The 18,808-nt window shown below is 49.3% G+C and overlaps 8 protein-coding genes across 18 annotated transcripts; 4 read left to right on the plus strand and 4 right to left on the minus strand.

Annotated features, from left to right (window-relative positions):
• Nucleotides 1–583: 583 nt before the first annotated feature.
• Nucleotides 584–4,790, minus strand: FOXG_04072 (condensin complex subunit 1). 9 transcript variants are annotated; one of them, XM_018381949.1, is made up of 5 exons: nt 4,336–4,790; nt 3,749–4,260; nt 3,434–3,699; nt 997–3,387; nt 584–946 (listed from the first exon to the last, which is right to left on the minus strand). In XM_018381949.1, the coding sequence occupies exons 1-5, from the start codon at nt 4,566–4,568 to the stop codon at nt 776–778; spliced, it is 3,573 nt and encodes a 1,190-aa protein (XP_018238565.1). In that variant the 5' UTR covers nt 4,569–4,790; the 3' UTR covers nt 584–775. The 9 variants fall into 9 exon arrangements, with proteins under 9 accessions (XP_018238565.1, XP_018238563.1, XP_018238570.1 ...); XM_018381947.1 differs by having other exon boundaries at nt 3,749–4,785; XM_018381948.1 differs by having other exon boundaries at nt 616–3,387; nt 4,336–4,788.
• A 146-nt stretch (nt 4,791–4,936) lies between these two features.
• Nucleotides 4,937–7,341, plus strand: FOXG_04073 (CDC7 protein kinase). Its single transcript, XM_018381955.1, has 2 exons — nt 4,937–5,491; nt 5,546–7,341. Exons 1-2 carry the CDS (start codon nt 5,116–5,118, stop codon nt 6,667–6,669), a joined length of 1,500 nt encoding a protein of 499 aa, XP_018238571.1. The 5' UTR covers nt 4,937–5,115; the 3' UTR covers nt 6,670–7,341.
• On the minus strand, nt 6,703–7,946 carry FOXG_04074 (60S ribosomal protein L27a). Its single transcript, XM_018381956.1, has 3 exons — nt 7,754–7,946; nt 7,449–7,557; nt 6,703–7,390 (listed from the first exon to the last, which is right to left on the minus strand). The coding sequence occupies exons 1-3, from the start codon at nt 7,783–7,785 to the stop codon at nt 7,082–7,084; spliced, it is 450 nt and encodes a 149-aa protein (XP_018238572.1). The 5' UTR covers nt 7,786–7,946; the 3' UTR covers nt 6,703–7,081.
• A 73-nt stretch (nt 7,947–8,019) lies between these two features.
• On the plus strand, nt 8,020–11,409 carry FOXG_04075 (chromosome transmission fidelity protein 1). 2 transcript variants are annotated; one of them, XM_018381957.1, is made up of 4 exons: nt 8,020–8,265; nt 8,367–8,816; nt 8,866–9,570; nt 9,619–11,409. In XM_018381957.1, exons 1-4 carry the CDS (start codon nt 8,101–8,103, stop codon nt 10,891–10,893), a joined length of 2,595 nt encoding a protein of 864 aa, XP_018238573.1. In that variant the 5' UTR covers nt 8,020–8,100; the 3' UTR covers nt 10,894–11,409. The 2 variants fall into 2 exon arrangements, with proteins under 2 accessions (XP_018238573.1, XP_018238574.1); XM_018381958.1 differs by lacking the exon at nt 8,020–8,265 and having other exon boundaries at nt 8,749–8,816; nt 8,883–9,570.
• An 88-nt stretch (nt 11,410–11,497) lies between these two features.
• On the plus strand, nt 11,498–13,403 carry FOXG_04076 (uncharacterized protein). Its single transcript, XM_018381959.1, has 2 exons — nt 11,498–11,859; nt 11,908–13,403. Exons 1-2 carry the CDS (start codon nt 11,639–11,641, stop codon nt 13,169–13,171), a joined length of 1,485 nt encoding a protein of 494 aa, XP_018238575.1. The 5' UTR covers nt 11,498–11,638; the 3' UTR covers nt 13,172–13,403.
• FOXG_04077 (uncharacterized protein) lies at nt 13,314–14,776 on the minus strand (the record flags this gene model as incomplete). Its single annotated transcript, XM_018381960.1, has 3 exons — nt 13,314–13,934; nt 13,989–14,040; nt 14,091–14,776. The coding sequence occupies 3 exons, from the start codon at nt 14,774–14,776 to the stop codon at nt 13,314–13,316; spliced, it is 1,359 nt and encodes a 452-aa protein (XP_018238576.1).
• Nucleotides 14,777–15,638: 862 nt separating this feature from the next.
• FOXG_04078 (uncharacterized protein) lies at nt 15,639–17,994 on the plus strand. Of its 2 annotated transcripts, XM_018381961.1 has the most exons (3): nt 15,639–15,836; nt 15,901–17,084; nt 17,135–17,994. In XM_018381961.1, exons 1-3 carry the CDS (start codon nt 15,701–15,703, stop codon nt 17,423–17,425), a joined length of 1,611 nt encoding a protein of 536 aa, XP_018238577.1. In that variant the 5' UTR covers nt 15,639–15,700; the 3' UTR covers nt 17,426–17,994. The 2 variants fall into 2 exon arrangements, with proteins under 2 accessions (XP_018238577.1, XP_018238578.1); XM_018381962.1 differs by lacking the exon at nt 15,639–15,836 and having other exon boundaries at nt 15,842–17,084.
• Nucleotides 16,344–18,617, minus strand: FOXG_04079 (uncharacterized protein). Its single transcript, XM_018381963.1, has 2 exons — nt 18,004–18,617; nt 16,344–17,950 (listed from the first exon to the last, which is right to left on the minus strand). Exons 1-2 carry the CDS (start codon nt 18,434–18,436, stop codon nt 17,610–17,612), a joined length of 774 nt encoding a protein of 257 aa, XP_018238579.1. The 5' UTR covers nt 18,437–18,617; the 3' UTR covers nt 16,344–17,609.
• Nucleotides 18,618–18,808: the final 191 nt, after the last annotated feature.

An 18,808-nucleotide genomic window follows, 5' to 3' on the forward strand; every position in this document is an offset into this window, starting at 1 on the left:
ACAACTGCCGCTCAGAGAAACAAAGGTGGGAAGACCCGCCCTTTTTGTACCTGGAGCTGGAGGGTGCTGACCCCCCGTCACATCATTCAATCATCAACGCAGCAAGCTCAAGTTATACTTTACAGCTCGAATCCCGAAGAAAAAGGGGTAAGCACAGAGAATTCAATTAAGCTGATGCATCCACTCGAGTCAAAGCAATCACATTATCTCTTTGTCAAGTCCCTCAACTGTTTTGATCCTTTGTTACTTGATCACGGATGCCATGGCCGAGGCTATCACTTGGACAGCTTGTGTGGGGCTTGACCTTAGCTTGTCTCGCGACGCAGAAGTGGTCTCAGTTGGTGGCGTGTCAGTGACTACCCTAGATCAATTCGGGATGCGAAAATTCATCACCAGTTGAGCTCAGAATGGAACAATTGAGTCACATGCGCATTGTATACGTATACCAGGTCAACTTCTATTACAAACTACCAGGGGTGTTGCCTTTGAGCGTTGTCGAGCCTGTGACAAACATCGTGAAACGCAACAAGCATCATACAACTCACGCAAAACGGACACCACTTGAGCAACTCTTTCAACAAACACCAAATGCAGTAAAAGTGGGGGTAGCATAAACTTTAATACCAAAATTCTTCATTAACGGTGGTATCTATTGCGAAAACTTAAATCAACGGATCTCCACCCAACCTGGCCATCTATATGTTCATCATTACATCCCATTTCGTATCACTCATAGCATCATTGCAGCCACTCTCAACATAAGTATCTAACACCCTTAAGCAGAGGATTGAACAACTCTGTAGCCTTCAGACACCAACTTTGTAATCTCTTCATTCTTATGCTGCAAAATGCCCAACGCATATGCAACATCGTTCCATTGTCGCTCAGTCTCACAACGGTTGAGTCGTGCAGCAAGCTTCTCGGCCAGCTGTTTGGCGTGTTTGTCCTGGTTAATGCGTTAGTTATTACTTGTCCAACCATAAGTGCATCACATACCTTTTCAACAAAGCCAAGAAGGAACTTGACAATCCTGCGGAAACTCTCCTCTTCCATATTGCCGCCAGCGCTGAGCAGACTGAACATGTCGACAAAGTGGTTGTACACAGCATTGTCCTTGGTGCTGAGCTCGGTGAAGAACATTCTCGCCAAATCAGCGATCCTGCGATCTTCATCCTCCAAACATTTGGCCATCTCGCCTAGCTGACCCTTGACCTTGACCTGTCCGGCCAGAATAAGGAAGGTCAGAGTCATGAGGCATGTTCGCTTGACGGACGCATCGTCATCAGCCAGTCGACGATAAAGGAAGTCGGTGTTCTCATCAATGAGATGGTTGAAGCAGACAGCCATGTCACCCAGAGCGATAACAGCATTGCTTCGGACAGTTGCGTTGGGTGAACGCTCCATGATAGTGATAAGTAGTGGCAAGTTTGCTTCGCAGTACTCGGCAGACACGCACATAAGTTTAGCGAGACAGAGCGTCGCAGCGGCTTGGAGTCCCTTATCCGCGTACGTTGTGTTGTTGGCGCAGATTTCTGATACCAGCGGGCCAAAGACAGCTAGTAGAGAGTTGGGTCCGTACAAAAGCTCTCGCTCACGAATGTGTGCCATGGCTTCTGTAAAATCATCCTCTGTTGTACCTCCGATCAGATCAAGCTCATCCGCATCTTCCTTATCCTTATCGTTCTTAGCGGGCGCTGCTTTCTCCTTCTCCTGCTTTCTGCGCTTAAAGTCGAGTTCACACAGCTCAAGATGAACAATCTGCTTGATGGCAACGTGACCGACGATAAATAGAAGCTGAGACAGAGCGATAGCATTGTCGCGTTTCTTCTTCTCACCCTGGGTCACAGTCTGGTCGGCTGTTGGCGCAACCTTTGTCTCATCTCGCGATGTAGGGCGCGAGCTGGGTTGCGAAGATGGCGGGGTACGGGACTGTCCAAACACCTGTCGAGCTTTTCGTCGGATTAGGTCTGAGCAGAGGGTGTCGGGATGCTTAGAAATAGCATAGATGGCGTTGATGGCCTGCTCTGCTACTCCATACCACTCTTTGCTGTCTGAGGGAACCTCGGTGATGGCAGCCAATCTGACTGACACAGCGTGGTCGTTGGGCAATCGTGAGAACTTGACAGGAGAGTCCTTAGACTGGCGTCCAGACGGGTTGATTCGCCTCAAAGCAATGCATGTAAACTTGGCCAACTGAAGATCATTGCGTCCATGCAGACCAAGACCAGTTCGAAGCATGGTCTCCATCTCACCAACCACAATCTCGGGGTTTGCAGTTGCCAGCATCCCCAAAACAATGATAGCACCTCGGCGCTGAGTTCGGGAGATCTCCCGTTTCTGAACACCATACACTTGCCAAAGCTTGCTAATAACAACCTCGGGGATCATGCCGCCCTTCATCATTGTCGCCAAGAGCTGCTCAAGCGACGTGAGCTCAGCGGGTGTCGCGCCAAAGGTCAAACTGATCATGTTTCGCGCAATGTAAATAGCAGAATCATTGGGACTGAACGAGTCAGGTGCCTCGAAGAAGAGTCGCCTGTAACACTCGATCAAGTGTGTCTGGACACCCTTTCCTTCGTCGCTATTGCCCTTGGTCCAGATGAGTCGAAGCATACGCCGAATACCGACCTTGTTCTGCTCAATGTTGTAGGCGTCACCGACCTCAAAGAAGTCCATGGCCTCAATAACCTCGCTCTTGTTCCTTGATCCGAGGAGCTGGCAGATCGTGGTGGTGGCGTCGTGGATAACGTCGATAAACTTGAGAGCCTCGTTGTAGTATCTCCGGGTCAGTGTCAGCTTCTCGATAGCTTCGCTTGTAGCAGCTTCCTCCTGTGCCTTCTTGATGGCAGCCGCCTTCTCCTCCTCAGTCATCTGGGTAGGCTTCTGAGGAGAGCCAAGTTGTGTCGCCTCATCGAGAAGCTCATTATCAACAGTCGTGTTCGCCTGGTCGCCTCCAAAGCCAGGGACACCAGGGGGAGGCTTCAGAGAATCCAACTCCTCCTGGACCATGTCTAAACGAGCCTGCCACTCCTTTCTCGACAGCTGCGCACCGTGCATGACCGTGAAAGGATGTGTCTTGATAAGCGTGCCAAGAAGCTTGATGGCGTTACGTCTGACATTGCTGCTCTTGTCTTCCAAACTTCTACATGCAAGTTCCGCGGCTTTCTGTCGTCGCTTGGGGAACTTCTGTGCAAGATCGCAAAGCCGCATGTACACTTGCAGAGTTCTGCACCGGCAGTAGGGGTTGATGTCGAGGAATCGCTCCTCCAACACGTCGAAAAAGGCGTTCAGTTGGGACTTGTGGTTCTCGCTGCGCTCATCTTGCTTGCTGAGGTAGCCAACCATGTTTCCACAGACCTCGATAAGAGCACATCGAAGAGTATATGACTGCTCTGGTTAGCTAACAGCCTATGACATATACCTGAAAACCTACCTCGCTGTCCAACTGCTTCGCAAGCATTGTCATCTGCTTGATCACCAATCGTGGCGCCAACTCAGAAAGCTTGGCAATAAAGGAAGAAACAGACTTAGGTCCTCTAGTATCGTTGGAGTTGAATTCTTTGTTACTGATTTCGCGTAATACCTCGTCAGCGAGCTGAGGATAGTCGTAAGTTTCTGCTAGGATGTGTAGGAACTCGGCCATGGGTTCCGACAAGTGCTCGAAGTATGTCAAGTTCTGGATGATGTTGATTTGCGCCGCTTTCAATTGTCAGCACTTCACTTGATCTGGGCACTTCGAAATGCTTACCATATCCATGCCCGTGATGCTTCACAGCAATGCAAAGGACCTTGAAGCAGTGCATTCGGATGGTCGTTGTCTTGACTCGTTGCTCGTTCTCCAAAACCATGTAAACTGGTCGGGTAAGGAGACCAATAAATGTATCTCTTTCGCTTGTTGTGAGAAAGATCTTGGAGAGCTTGAGCTTAAGAACCTTGCACATAACTTCCAAAGCTCCTTGAAGCTGTGTAGCCGAATCCCAAGCCGCATCCTTATCCTTTGCAGCCCCCTTCTTTCCCTTTCCGCGTCCTCTAGCAGCAGGTGCCGTTGACGACTTCTCAGCGGCCTTGGTCTCAACAGCAGCGATCGTCCATTGTAGAAGGAAACCGTATATCTCGAGTAGTTTCTTGTGGTGGGGTACCGAGTCCTGCTCGTCGGGGGAGTCGATATCGGAGTGGACAGAGTCGGCCTCTGCACTCAAGCCGCTCATAACAAGGTCGAAGATCTTGCTTAGGGCGTGGGTGGGAAGATGTGCTGTGTATCTGGGATTTTCTAGCTCAGAATGTTGTCCCACAGTCGGAGTATCAGGTGAATGATGGAGGGATATGGGGGCTAACTTGAGGAGAAACTGCAACGAGTCCATGTGGGAGGCGCGCATAATGGCATCTGGATTATCGGCGACTGCGTCGACGATAGGGTTCAGGACAGAGTTAACGACAGGGAGTGTAAGGGCTTCGGGATCATTTTCGCAGTCGAAAAGAGCCCCGTCAGCTTCAGGCGTTGAAATGCTGGCTGGATCCGACATGTAGTGCTTCAAGGCATCGTTAAGGTCAAAGTCAATGGTATCCATGGCGGGCGATTCGACAGTGTCGTCGCAAGTAGCGAGCGACAGGAGAGGAAGAAATGAAGCGGTAAGAACGTTAAAACCTAATGAAAGGGTACCACAGAATAATAAACGACTAAGCGTGCCTTATGCGCCGAATGTATTGCGACCAGGTAATACCCGACCCGTTAAACCTGACCGTTTGGTGCTGTGTTGACAATGCAAGCTACGAGTCGGTGGAGGGGATTTAGATTTGGCTGAGGGGACGTGAGCCAACCCCTGGGCAACGATTGTTTTTGTTTTGTTCCACGCGACCACTCAGGACCCTTCCCCTCCATGTCCCGCTAAAAAGACAGCGCGTTGAGCCTATCAGACCCCTGCAACCATTCATTGAGGCTGGCTTTAATCTTTAAGCCTCTCCAACTTCAACTGCATTTGCAACTCGTGGATGCTCTGAAGGACCAATAACAAAGTCTTGTTCTTTTGCTTAAGTTTGTTTCTACCTGTGAGAGTTCGAAGCGGCTGAAGTGAGGTTACTTTTTACTGGGTACATTTTCTGTATTACGAAACGATCATGAGCGCCGTGGTTCATCAGCATGTCGAAGAGCACTTCGATATCCATGAGGATTTGAGGACGGAGGATACGGAGATGATGGCGGAGGAAGAGCGCACTGAAGAAGCAGCTCCAATAGATGAAGACGAACACGTTCAGTCATTCCAGCAGGCGCATCAACAACAGCACATGCAGCAAATGCAACACCAACAACAACACGCCCATCGCCAGCCGCAACAGCCCCAAGAGGAGCCCCAGGAAGAGGAAGAAGAAGAAGAGGAGGAGGAATCTGAAGACGAAGCTGTTGACCGAACCGTCCAAGCAGACATGGACAAGTTACAGAATGACTTTCCTGGTTTTCGCAATCGGTATCGGTTGATCAAGCGAATCGGTGAAGGTACATTCCCATTTCTCCCACCTGGGTCCCATTGAGATTAACAATTGTTGCCAGGAACCTTCTCTACCGTTTACAAAGCCGAGGATATCATGTACGACCACTACGACAACAGCTGGGACTATGAAGACGACTCGTCAAAATGGACACCACCACCCACAGCAACCGACAGTCCTGTGTCTCACCGTCCGCGTCGCAAGGCACGTTACGTCGCCATCAAGAAAATCTACGTCACCTCAAGTCCCTCGCGAATTCTCAACGAGCTTGAACTACTCCACGATCTACGTCAATGTCCCTCCGTCTGTCCTCTCATCACCGCATTCCGCGAAACCGACCAGGTCGTGGCTATTCTGCCTTACTTTCGGCACGGAGACTTCCGCACGTACTTTCGCGACTTAACTATTACAGAGATCTCTGTTTACCTTAGAGAACTCTTCACCGCCCTGAAAAGTGTTCATGATCACAAGATTCTCCACCGAGACATCAAGCCTACCAATTTCCTGTACGACCCAGGTACACAGCGCGGTGTTCTTGTCGATTTTGGTCTTGCCGAGAGGGAAGGGTCTGATGCCAAGCCTTGTCTTTGCCATGAGTCCCGAGAGGTCCGAAAGCATCGCCAAACAAATTCAGTCTGGGCGCAGAATGCTGCGACTCCTCAAGCAGGATATCCTAAATCTGACACACGATCATCGCGACGTGCCAATCGTGCTGGAACCAGAGGTTTCCGTGCTCCTGAGGTTCTCTTCAAGTGCACGGAGCAGACTACATCCATTGATATCTGGTCTGCAGGCGTTATTCTTCTTACCATTCTGTCTAAACGCTTCCCATTTTTCAACTCGGCCGACGACGTTGAAGCCATGATTGAGATAGCGACTATCTTTGGCACTAAACGCATGAAGGCTGCAGGTTTACTTCATGGATGCGTCTTCGAGACCAGCATTCCCACTGTTGGTCAAGGAGGCTTCTCGATGGAGAAAATCATCATGTGGAGTACATGCAGAGGCGAGGAAAAACCTCTGACAGGAGAGGAAAAGCTGGCCATCAACTTCCTAGAATGGTGTATGGAGTTAGACCCTGGCAGGAGAATAACGGCTGCGGAAGCACTGAACCACGATTTTCTTCTCTTGGGCGAGATTGAGGTCGAGAGGCAAGAGAACGAGCAGGCAATGGCGGAGCATTGAAACAATTCTGTATCACTAATGTAATCATAGAAGCATGGAAAGGCGTTGGTTTGAGTATAATGTTATGGAAGTGGTTGGCTAGATATCTGTACATAGCCCAACATGACTGATACCCAGTGTTATGAAAGTTTCACGGGAACAGATACCAGGACATCAATGGTGCGATCACAGTGAATTAAAAAATTTGTCATTCATAATCATGGGCGAAAATCGATTTTTATTTCGTTAACTCCTTGCAAGAGTCCCTGATGCAATGCCCGAAGCCGACCGACCTAGGTCCCTGCTTAGAGGAGACCTGTCATCCATTGCCCGTTGTTCGCGGGTTGGAGATTCTTTTTTCCTTTTGCGAAAATTCCCATACAAGCCCAACCGACTCCTAAGCAAGCACAACATTTAGAGAACAGTTGCTTGCTTAAGCGACAAGCTCGACGACACCACCGGCCTGCTTGATCTTCTGCTCAGCAAGGCGGCTGACCCAGCGGGCGCGGACGACCAGAGGGATCTCGGGGAGACGGCCCTTGCCGAGAACCTTGGAGTAGCCGAGGGGGAGGAGGTCGAGGACGGGGACGGTGTCCTTCTTCTCGCCGGAGACGTAGGCGTCACGGGTCTCCTGGGGGACGAGAGACCACAGCTTGTCGAGGTTGATGATGGGCTTCCAGAAGTGGTTGGGCTGCTTGTGGAAGTATCGCATACCAACCTTACCGAAGTAACCGGGATGGTACTGTGATCGCGTTAGCCAAAACCTCGTCCGATTCTGCGCTTCAATCATCCTCTCTAACCTTGTCCATGTTGGTACGGTGGTGGTGCTGACCACCAGCAAGACCACGACCACCGGGGTGCTTGCGGTGCTTTCCGACACGTCCCTTACCGGCGGAAACGTGACCGCGGCTGAATTACAAGTCAGTCCATCTAAAGTTCGGTATAACATCGTTTTGATCTCGTCGGGTTCGAGAGCAGCCGCCGACAAAGGGCGATTATTGTGAGCTCCAGCGGTCCATCTCTGATTTCCCTAGGGGAAACCAGAAACGGACGCGGTCTCTCTCAACGACCAACCTCGTCGACGGCGAGGGGGATGAGGACATACTGCTTGCGGGTCTTTGAAGTACGGGTAGGCATGGTGACGGCTGTGGTTGTCGACTTGTCCGAATGTTCACAGTCGAAACTTCGAAATGGAGGGTGATATCCTGTAAAAGCCTAGCAACAGCCGAAAATCTAGGCGAGGGCAGAGCAACCCTAAAAAAATGGCTGTGGGAAGGTGGGACCGACTTGTGTTCTTTTGGGGTTTTAGCGGGTCAGGTGATCTCGTGGATTGACCGTGGTGAGACTCGGTGAGGACCCACCAATGATGGACTCAAGGGTAACTAATGCTCTTGAGACGCGACTGAAGCGCGGCGACTCTGATACTCATTCAACTGAGGTTAGTTAATCAAGATGGCACAATTTGAAGTGGATGAAGTCACGCAAGATCTTGAAAAGATGGATTTCCACCACCCGTATACACCTTATGATGTTCAAGAGCAGTTCATGAAGGCTGTTTACGATGTTTTGGAGACTGGTAATGGGCAAGTTGGCATTTTGGAGAGCCCGACTGGTACAGTGAGTCCACCTGAAGCAAAAGAGATACTGTTATCTCTTCTTGATGATATCTAGGCCCTTAAAAGGCCACCATTTGCCTTAGAGATACTAACATCGAATAGGGGAAGTCACTTTCACTGATCTGCGCCTCACTATCATGGCTTCGCAACCACAAATCGAATCAATTCGAAGCATCAATCCAAGAATCCGCAGAAGCTTACAAAGACGAACCATCATGGCTCGTTGAGCAACTTCTCCGTCGCAAGCGCGAAGAACTCGTCACCCGCTGGGAAGAGCGAGAGAAGCGTCTTGAGACCCTTCGCCTTAGGGAAAAGGCACAAGAAGAACGCGCCCGTAAGCGTCGGCGAGTAGAGGACTACGTACCCAGTAAATCGCGCGTAGAAGATGAAGATGCCGAGTGGTTGCTTGATGATCCTGATGATCGCGATGCTGGGCCTCAAGATGCCCTGTCCGGATTGAGTAAGGAGACGAGAGAAGTTCTTGCAAGCATTGGTTTGGGAGGGGCGAAGAAGCCTGAAGAGGAAGATGATCTTTTGGAGGAGGAAATCAAGGTGCGAATGTCTTTGATGAACCGTAAAGTACGAGTAGTAACATTAATAGATCTATTACACGTCAAGAACACATTCTCAACTTTCGCAATTCATCACCGAACTTCGTCGCCCCTCATTTCCACCTTCACTGCCAACGTCACTCGCCAAGAGCGAAGAGACGAAGACAGAAGCAGTAAAGCTTCTACCATTATCATCTCGACAGAGATTATGCATCAATCCCACTGTCTCACGCCTTGGGTCCGTACAGGCCATCAACGACCGGTGCTCAGAACTCCAACAGCCAAAGTCAGGACAGAAATGTCCCTTCGTGCCCAAAGAAGATCTGCTCTCGCAGACACACCAATTCCGCGACTCGGCTTTGGCCACACTGCCGGATATTGAAGACCTTCATCAACTGGGCAAATCACTGTCTGTTTGTCCCTACTACGCATCGAGAACTGCTCTACCAGGCGCTGAGATCATCACACTTCCATATCCTCTGCTATTACAGAAGAGTGCCAGAGATGCTCTTGGCGTGAAGCTGGAAGGCAGTGTTGTCATTATTGATGAGGCGCATAATATCATGGATGCGGTGGCAAATGTGCACGCAGCTGAGATCAAGTTGAGTGACCTGCGAAGAGGACGAGCCATGTTGGGCGTTTACGTTAAGAAGTTTGGCAAGAAACTCAAAGGTGTCAATCGAGTCAATATTGGGAGAGTAGGAAGGGTCATTGATGGTCTTAGCGAGTGGATGGACGGGGCACTCAAGTTCAAGGTCAGTCTACTACCACTGGTCAAATAGCATCCACTGACGTCCTGCTAGCAAGAACATGGTATCGTGGATCCCAACGACTTAACCCGACCAAAAGGTATTGACCAGATCAACATGTTTGAGCTCATTCAGTACATCCAAGAGTCAAAGCTCGCCTTCAAGATCGAAAGTTACATATCCCATGTCGAGAGCGAGGATACAAACTCTAAAACACCAAGATCAAGTTCACCAGTTCTTCACACCCTAGTATCGTTCCTCATCGCCTTCACAAATCTCAGCTCCGAGGGTCGAATATTCTATCAAAAGATCAAGGGGCTAGCCCCTGATATACAACTTTCTTACTTGCTTTTATCGCCAACTTACGCATTCTCGTCTATAGCATCTAGTGCGAGAGCAGTTGTACTTGCGGGAGGTACAATGTCTCCGTTTGACGATTACAAGGACCACCTGTTCCCTTCACTGGAACCAGAAAAAATCACCACTTTGAGTTGTGGACATGTCATTCCGCCCGAGAACCTCTGTGTCTGGACGCTGGCCTCTTCAAGACCTGGGGCGCCACCCTTTGAGTTCAGCTTCCAGAAGCGAGGCGACACAGAAATGATAACGCAGCTGGGCCTTGCCATTCTGAACCTCTGCTCCTTAGTCCCAGATGGTGTCGTTATATTCTTTCCCAGCTATGGATATCTTGATGAAGTGGTAACTGTCTGGCAAAAGAGTCAAGGAAATGCACAGCCAACCTGGGATCGACTGGCATCACGAAAAGCGCTATTCAAAGAATCAAGAGGTGCATCAAGCGACGAAGTTCTCCAAGAATATTCCGACGCCATCCTCGGCGAGAAGAGCAACGGCAAAGGTGCCCTTCTTCTCAGCGTTGTAGGTGGTAAGATGTCAGAAGGCATCAACTTCTCCGACCGTCTCGGTCGATGCGTCATAGTAATCGGATTACCCTACCCCAACATCGCATCACCAGACTGGAAAGCAAAAATCGAGTACATCGAGACAACAACACAGAACAATCTTACGGCGCAAGGCGTAGCGAAAGAAGAAGCTATAAGTAAAGGCAAGCAGACAGCGAGAGACTTTTACGAAAACGCTTGTATGCGGGCAGTTAATCAGAGTATCGGCCGTGCAATCCGGCACCGGGGCGATTATGCGGCGATAGTTCTTGTGGATCGACGATATGGCACGGAGCGAATCCGGGGCAAACTACCGGGGTGGATAAGAGGGGGTTTAGTCAAGGACAGTCACGAGAAGGGCCTCGGAGGTCTGATGGGCGCTGTCGGAGGGTTCTTCCGAGGAAAGAAAAGCAAAAGCCAGAATCAGTAAAAGCGATAATGGTAGGGCTGGGTCTTACTTCCAAGTCTGGGCATAACGAAAGCTTTCAGATCACGAGACAGATTTGAGCTTGTACAAAGATGGGAGCTTGTTTGTGGGTGGAGGTCGAGACCCTTCTTGGCGTGAGGATGGAGAAGGCGAATGGAGGAGAAGAGGCAGATTAGGCTTTGCCGCCACAGAGGCCGTGCTTTCAATGGAAGATCGATGGACGGCGTGTTAGAAGGATGCAGAACATGCGTCGAACATTCGATATCAGGCAGTGACAGGGTTCATATCTAAAAACACCGAGACAACACCATAGTAATTATCTCATCTACAAAGCTACAATCAACCAACATTTAATACGATAGGAAAATATGTACAGGAAAAAAGAGAACATCTATGAAGGCTAGATACGGCAACATCAGGCATTTCCTATCAAACACGCCTTAACAACACGCCTTAACTAAGATGCCCGCGGTAAAAGCTCCATGCGGCGACGTTTATCCCGCAGAATCGCGTTAGCAGTCACGCTAACACCGACTGCCATTGGCGAATGAATGAATTCTCGTTGGTTGATGAAAAATACTAGCGACATCTAAGAAAAAAAAAAAAGGCGGAACCGGGTCCGGGACCGGGGGTGACCGATTTATTTGCCCGTTGACTCTTATAAGACTCATTCTCCTCATTCTATAGTTTGAGTTATTGAACAACCCAAGGGTATCCTATTGTCTTGTTTCTTTCCGGGAGTCTTGCAATGGCGACAAAAACAGAACAAGCTCCAGAGAGGAGCATGCCTCCTGATGATGATCACAGCGATGTCGAGAGTCTCAAGGCAGCGGCTCTTTTCCACAAGGCTTTGCGCATGGGAAGAGTTGAGGAGAAGGGTATTCAGCCCATTCCCCTTGAAGAGCGCACGGTAACACGCTTTTACAACATTTTCACGATCTGGGCGTCTATTAACTCTAATATCCTTGGGTAAGTTGATTTCTAAATCTTTTTATAAGCTTATACTAACAAGGGCAGTATCACTTTTGGCATGCTGGGTCCATTGGTGTATGGCCTGAGCTTGAGAGACTCTGCGCTCATTATCCTCTTCTTCTGCCTCTTCTCAACTATCGGGCCTGCTTATCTTGCTACCTTTGGCCCCAAAACGGGAATGAGACAGATGATCCAGGCGAGATATAGTTTTGGTCGATATCTCGTTTCTATTCCTGTTCTTCTCAATCTCGCCACTCTGACTGGCTTCATGGTCATCATCTTTGTCGTCGGCGGACAGTGTCTCTCCGCTGTATCAAGCGGCCACTTGAGCCCTGATGTCGGAATCGTCATCATTGGCATTTTGTCGCTATTTATTTCGTTCTGTGGATTCAAGGTTCTGCATTACTACGAGACCTATGCTTTCATCCCTGCCATCATCGCCATCACCATTGCGACAGGATGTGGTGGCTCTGAGCTTTCTAAGCAGGCTCCTCCTGCGGCACCAGCGACTGCAGCAGCAGTTCTCAGCTTTGGAATGATTGTTGCGAGTTACATGATTCCTTGGGCAGCTATTGCTAGCGATCTTACGACATATTTCGATCCCAAGGTCCCCTCGTGGCGCGTCTTTGCGTACAGTTACCTCGGCCTCGTCACACCCACCATTCTCCTCATGGTTCTTGGAGCTGCCATCGCTGGGGCTCTTCCAAATGTGCCCGAGTGGTCAGAAGCATATGGTGAGACAGCAGTCGGAGGTGTTCTCGCAGCCATGCTTTCTAGCGCCGGTGGCTTTGGAAAGTTCGTGGTTGTTATTCTCTCGCTCACTCTGTTGGGTAACACTGGCGGTACAATGTACGCCATTACACTCAACTTCCAGACTCTTATTCCTGGCTTGATCAAGATTCCCCGCTACGCTTTCGCCATTGTCGTTACCGTCATCGTCATCCCCACTGCTCTAAGAGCCCAGCGCGATTTCTTTGTCAACCTCGAGAACTTTGTCGCTCTTATCGGTTACTGGTCCGCATCCTTCATTGGTATCGTCAGTGTCGAGCATCTTGTTTTCCGAAACGGTCGTTGGGACTCGTACGATCATGCAATCTGGAATGTTGCTTCTGAGCTGCCCCTTGGTATTGCGGCTATCGCTGCGGGTGTTATCTGCTACGCACTTGTTGTGCCTTGTATGGCGCAGGCTTGGTGGACTGGTCCAATAGCAAAGACGACTGGTGATATTGGCTTTGAGATTGCGTTTGTTATGAGCTCGTTGTTCTACATACCCTTCCGATGGTTGGAAAAGCGCATGTCGGGGAGGTAATTAGGGTGACAAATACGGTTTCAACACTGGATCGAAGATAATGAGATGGAAGCATAAATAGATGGATTAGAGAAAATATTAGCATAATTGGCATTGCTTGATTGAAACATACTTATATGGTGAAGACTAAAGCTCAATAGCCTTACGCCTTCTTCCTTACAGTCATCATCATTCCATCCCCCGGCCTCCCGTCCAACCCAAGCTGCTGAAATGCAATGTCCCCAAACACAAGATCAAATTTGGTATGTTTCGTCCTAGTCTCTTTATTGGGCGCCAATCCCGCACATTCAAACGTATACTTACCCATAGTTATGACCATGACAATCTTGAGCATGTTCATTCCCATATTTTGCCCAGAACATGCCCTTCCATCTCCACCAAATGCTCTAAAGTAACCGGGTTCCGGGGGTGCCTTCTCTGGATCTAGCCATCGTTCTGGTCGAAAGGATGTGCGGTCTGGATAGATGTTTGCGTCGTAGTGGATGGTGTGCGTGCTGGCTGTCATGATGAGGCCATTGGCATTAGGAAGACGGCGGCCATCGTGTGTGGTGATTGTTGTACCTGGAGGTGCCTGCTTTAGATCCGACCCTAGGGGGTAAAGTCTCGGAGATTCTTTGATAACCGCTTCTGTGTAAGGGAGTCTTCTAAACATGCTTGGGTTGTCGAGAAGAGTGACTGTAGGAGAGGCCCCAAGTTGTTCAATGTGTTCTCGGTGCATCTTTTCGACGACATCGGGGGCTTTTGATAGAAGAATAAAAAGAAACTAGTGTAATATAGTTAGACAAGCATGTTCCTGGAATAGGGGGGGTCAACCTACGCAGAGAGTGCTCGTCGATGTGCTGTGCCCTCCTAATAGCATGGTCTTCAAACTACGGTGGAAGTTAGCTGGTGCCAAGCCATGACGAGCAGCAAAACCTACTTGCTAAAGATCATCTCTTCTTCGGAACTAGAAAGCTCTAAGCGACCATACACACCTCCCTTCCTTTCGTCCAGCATAGCTTCGGCATGCTCATGAATTAAAAGGTCCATGGTGCTTCTCGGGTTCTGCCTTGATGGAACGTCTCCTTCCTGAACAATCCGCTCAACACATTCATTGACCCTTTGCCTCAGAGAGCTATCAAGCCTGCTAACAATTCGATGTCTTTTCCACCGCCGCGGGATCTGTACCATTGGGTTATAGGCGATGAGGGGATTTGTCTCTCCTCCTGCAAGGTTCACAAGGTCCCTCAAATCCTTCAAGATTTGACTTCCTACTGCTTGAGAATGCTGTGGTTCTCCGAGCGTAACTATCGAGACTATGCCGAATGCTAGTCTGGCGATGAGTTCCTCCATTGAGAAGACGTCTCCAGTCACGGCTAATTCGTCAAGCTTCTCTTGGAATAGCAGACATTCGTCGGCCATGATGCTCGTCATTCCTAGGACATGACCCATCGAGAAAGCCGGGCTAACAGCGGTAGCTATCTTTCTCCATAGCGCCCCGTTGGTTGCTGCCATTGTTCCCTCGCCAAGCATTGGCTTCATGAACACCGCAGTAAGGGGATGTATAGGAAGAGGTTTCGGACGTGATGAGTTGCCCATGAGTTTGGGATCAGTAATCACTACCATATCAGGGCCTATAGGCCAAAGATCAAGATAGAATATTTCTTTTAAGGTTGTATAAGTGGACTATTTCTGTGTAGAGGAGCTGCGGGTGAGTGTTTGGGGGCATTGATGCTGCGACCTGGCCAAAGACTTTGATATGACCAAAGAGCCAGCTATGGGGAGGCCCTGGCTATAGGGAATTAGTTAAGTCAGGCGCATCAGTGAAATTGCGAGGTGAAGTACCAAGTCTCGATAAAAACCGGCGGTGGCTGTAGCCACGGTACAATATCACGATAATGAGACAGGCTGCCAGTGCGGTAACCAGAATTGGGCCTGGCATTCGTAAAGGGAGTCCCGTTATGATGTTAGTTACAGCCATTTTGACCTAGTTAAGAAGAGAAAAGAAGCCTGTATGAGATAAAGAGCCTCATCTTGAGGGTCACCACGTCAGTCACGGATACTTTTATACATGGACCCAAAGGGCTTGACTGAGATTGAGTTACACGATCTCAAATAGATTCGGGTCCCGGTGCCCGTCAGCCCTAGAAGCTGAGTGTAATTGATCTACTTGGACATGGCGTTTATACAAAAGGTACAATGTGCAGTGCAACGGCGGAACTGTTTCATGTTGTTGATCTGGCGGTCAATCTGTGAGTGAAGATAATGAATGCATTGTTGGCTGAGACATGACACAAAAATTTCCCAATACACAAAATCTCAGACATGATCCAACTATTGGCATGTGCAAGATCATCGGTGTTTCGACGACTATAGTGAATTAATCCGATACAATTTATTCCGATTTTCATCTCATATCGGTCGGTACAAGGCTCTCGACATTTAATTGGTGTAGCCTTAGTATTACGCACTAATCCACCCATGACATCGTCCCTCTGCCTCAGATTCCCTGCCAAGATTTTTCACCTTCACTTCCTAAAGACGCCCAAAATGTCTGGAAATCTATGGTCAATCCCTCTCCAAACCACAAACTTCAACATAGTCGTCGCTTTTCTCGGCGGCTTCATATCAATCTTCGGCCTCGTATCCTACCTCCTCAAAGAGAACTACTATCTCTCCGAAGCCCGTACGTTTACCAGACCCTTGCATAAATATCTCTTGGCATTTCTAAAGCGCATTTCCTTTTACAGTTATCTCTCTCTTGGCAGGCGTTGCATTCGGTCCTCATGGCGCAGACTTTATTCGTCCAAGGGACTACGCTGAGTGCGCTGAGTTTCCAGAGTCGTGCGATTTTGACCTCAATGCTATAACCCTCAACTTCAGCCGTCTTGTTCTCGGTGTGCAGCTTGTCCTTGCAGGCGTGCAGTTGCCGAGTAAATATCTTGTGAGAGAATGGAAGTCACTTAGCTTATTGCTTGGGCCTGGTATGACCTGTATGTGGCTTGCTACGAGTCTACTTGTATGGGCACTTGCAGGACAGCCGCCGTTTTTACATGCCCTTGCTATTGGGGCTTGTGTTACACCCACGGATCCGGTTTTGAGTGCTGTTATTGTTAAGGGAAAGTTTGCGGATCATAATATTCCGCAGGATCTTCAGTATCTCATCACTGCTGAGTCTGGTGCCAATGATGGACTGGGCTATCCGTTTCTGTTCTTGGCCCTCTATCTCATCAAGTTTACAGGTGCTGCAGCTACATCCGGTGGAGCGGCCGATGCTATGGGCTTGTGGTTCGGTATGACCTGGGGTTACACCATCTTTCTCAGTGTAATCTACGGCGCTGTGGTGGGATGGGTTGGCAAAGAGCTGCTTCACTTCGCTGAGAAGCATAACTACGTTGATCGCGAAAGCTTTCTCGTCTTCGCCATCGCCCTAGCACTCTTCGTCCTAGGGACATGCGGTATGGTCGGTACAGACGATGTCCTAGCCTGCTTCATCGCTGGCAACACATTCACATGGGACGATTGGTTCCGTCTCGAAACCAAAGACGACTCTCTGCAACCTACAATTGACATGCTGCTCAACGTTACCATATTTCTCTGGTATGGAGCCTACATCCCCTGGAAAGACTTCCACGACAACTCTGTTATTCCTCTATGGCATCTTGTCATCCTGGGGATTTGTGTCCTTGTGCTGAGGCGACTTCCGTGGGTGTTTGGCATGCACAAGTGGATTCATCAGATCGAGGAGGTCAAGCAGGCGGTTTTTGTTGGCTTCTTTGGACCAATTGGTGTTTCGGCAGTGTTCTATCTGTTCATCAGTCTGGAGTTCATTGAGGAGCATCTTAGTGATGAGGATGGGCGGCCGAGGAGCGATGTTAAGAACCTTGGAGACCAAACACGCATCATTGTGTGGTTCCTAACAGTTTGCAGTATCGTAAGTGGCCCCCTCATCCATCAATTGTTATTTATGCTAACAGAATATAGGTCGTTCATGGCTTGAGCATCCCAGTCGGAAAACTGGGCTTCCACGCACCCAGGACATTGAGCCGTGTTGTCAGCGAAAGTCTGAGCGATGCTCCAACAGGTGGACGTCGACGAAATATCCCCTTCATTGGAAGGTATTTCCTTGGACCAGATAAGAAAGACGCTCGTCCGGCTACTGGTCCAATTGTCATTACTGGTGCTCAAAGAATGCGTTCCGAGTTGCCTGTTCATGCTGGCGATGAGACACCTCCAATTAGACGAGAGATACAGTTCGCCGATGAGGTGAGATAAGAGTCGCATGTGAGTTTACTTTATCTGGCATGTAGATTCACATCGGTAGACGGTGTCATACGATAAATAGCGACATATCTCATTAAGCGCATCCCTCTAAATAAGAAAATAAGGCGTATCACATAAAAGGCGACAATCCTTTATCATTTCAGTAACCCTCTCACAGGGTGATGTCCCATTATATCTAAGCCAGGAGCATAGCAGCGCCAACAACAGCGCCGACGACTCCATAAGGTGCCATGGCAGCAGCAGCGTTGGTCTCGTCGGGGTTAGAAGCATCGTTGGTAGCAGAGGCATCATTGTTGTTGTCGTTACTTCCACTGCCTCCATTACCACCGCTGCCACCAGTAGCAGAAGGCTCGTTGGAGTTCTGGGTTCGTGTACCGCCAGCAATGGTGGTGGTCAACTGAGAAGCATCTGTAGGTCGAGTCGCGTCGACCGAGACGCCAGAGACGGCAGCTGAGGCGGCGGATGCGACATAGGTGGTAGATGAGAAACCACAAGTGTACATAAGATCATCAATTTCTACAATAATTAGCACAACTCACACATTTCCACAATCATTCAAGAAAACTTACCCTCCGTGTCATCACGGATATCATCATCGTCGTCATCGTCATCACGGTTGTTTTGAGCATTCTGGTGAATGCAACCGGCGCAGAGAGCAGCGACACGGCTAACGTTGAAAGAGTCGTTGGTGCAGACGCACTGGGCCTCAAGACGGTCTTCTTCACGGTCACGATCACCGCGGAGATCAGTGTCGCATGTCCTGGTGAGTTGAACAATGGGATCACAGATGGTGTCGCATTCTCGTGGGATGTCGTCCCGATCGAGACTGATGTCTGCGCGGGCGAGGTAGAGAAGGGGAGCGAGAGCGAGAGCGATGGTTGAAGTATACATTTTGAATGATTGTATGAGAAGAAGCTCTGTTGGTGTTGTTGAGTTTGAAGTGTGAAGATGTGGATGAAGCTGTTGATGGTGAGAGAACGAATTGAAGGACAAACTAGGCATTTATACATTCTCATCTGTCAACTCAGTTTCACAATACATTCATACTTTCTTGGCAACTCTCATTGCATGTCACTTGCCGACGATCCCCTTGGCCAGCCGAAAGCCTCACCTTAATGTCGATTGATCCTTGCCTGCTTCACCAAGCCACGGCAGTCGTAATGCCTGAGGGGATATGCCAAGCAATAAAATCTGCCCACCAATTGATCGTCTGCACGACTCAGAAGCTTGCTCGTAACTGGCTTCACGATAACTCTCGTCTCCGCTTCTACAGTCTTGGCGGAGCGTCATGGTTAAAGCGTTGGGCTGCTATTTCTCCACTGCCAAATTTCTTGCTTGACTCCAAGTCTGGGGGACTCATTGTGCCAATGCTCT

Source organism: Fusarium oxysporum, chromosome 4 (assembly GCF_000149955.1).
Source record: "Fusarium oxysporum f. sp. lycopersici 4287 chromosome 4, whole genome shotgun sequence".
In the NCBI taxonomy this organism is placed as follows: Eukaryota; Fungi; Ascomycota; class Sordariomycetes; order Hypocreales; family Nectriaceae; genus Fusarium; species Fusarium oxysporum.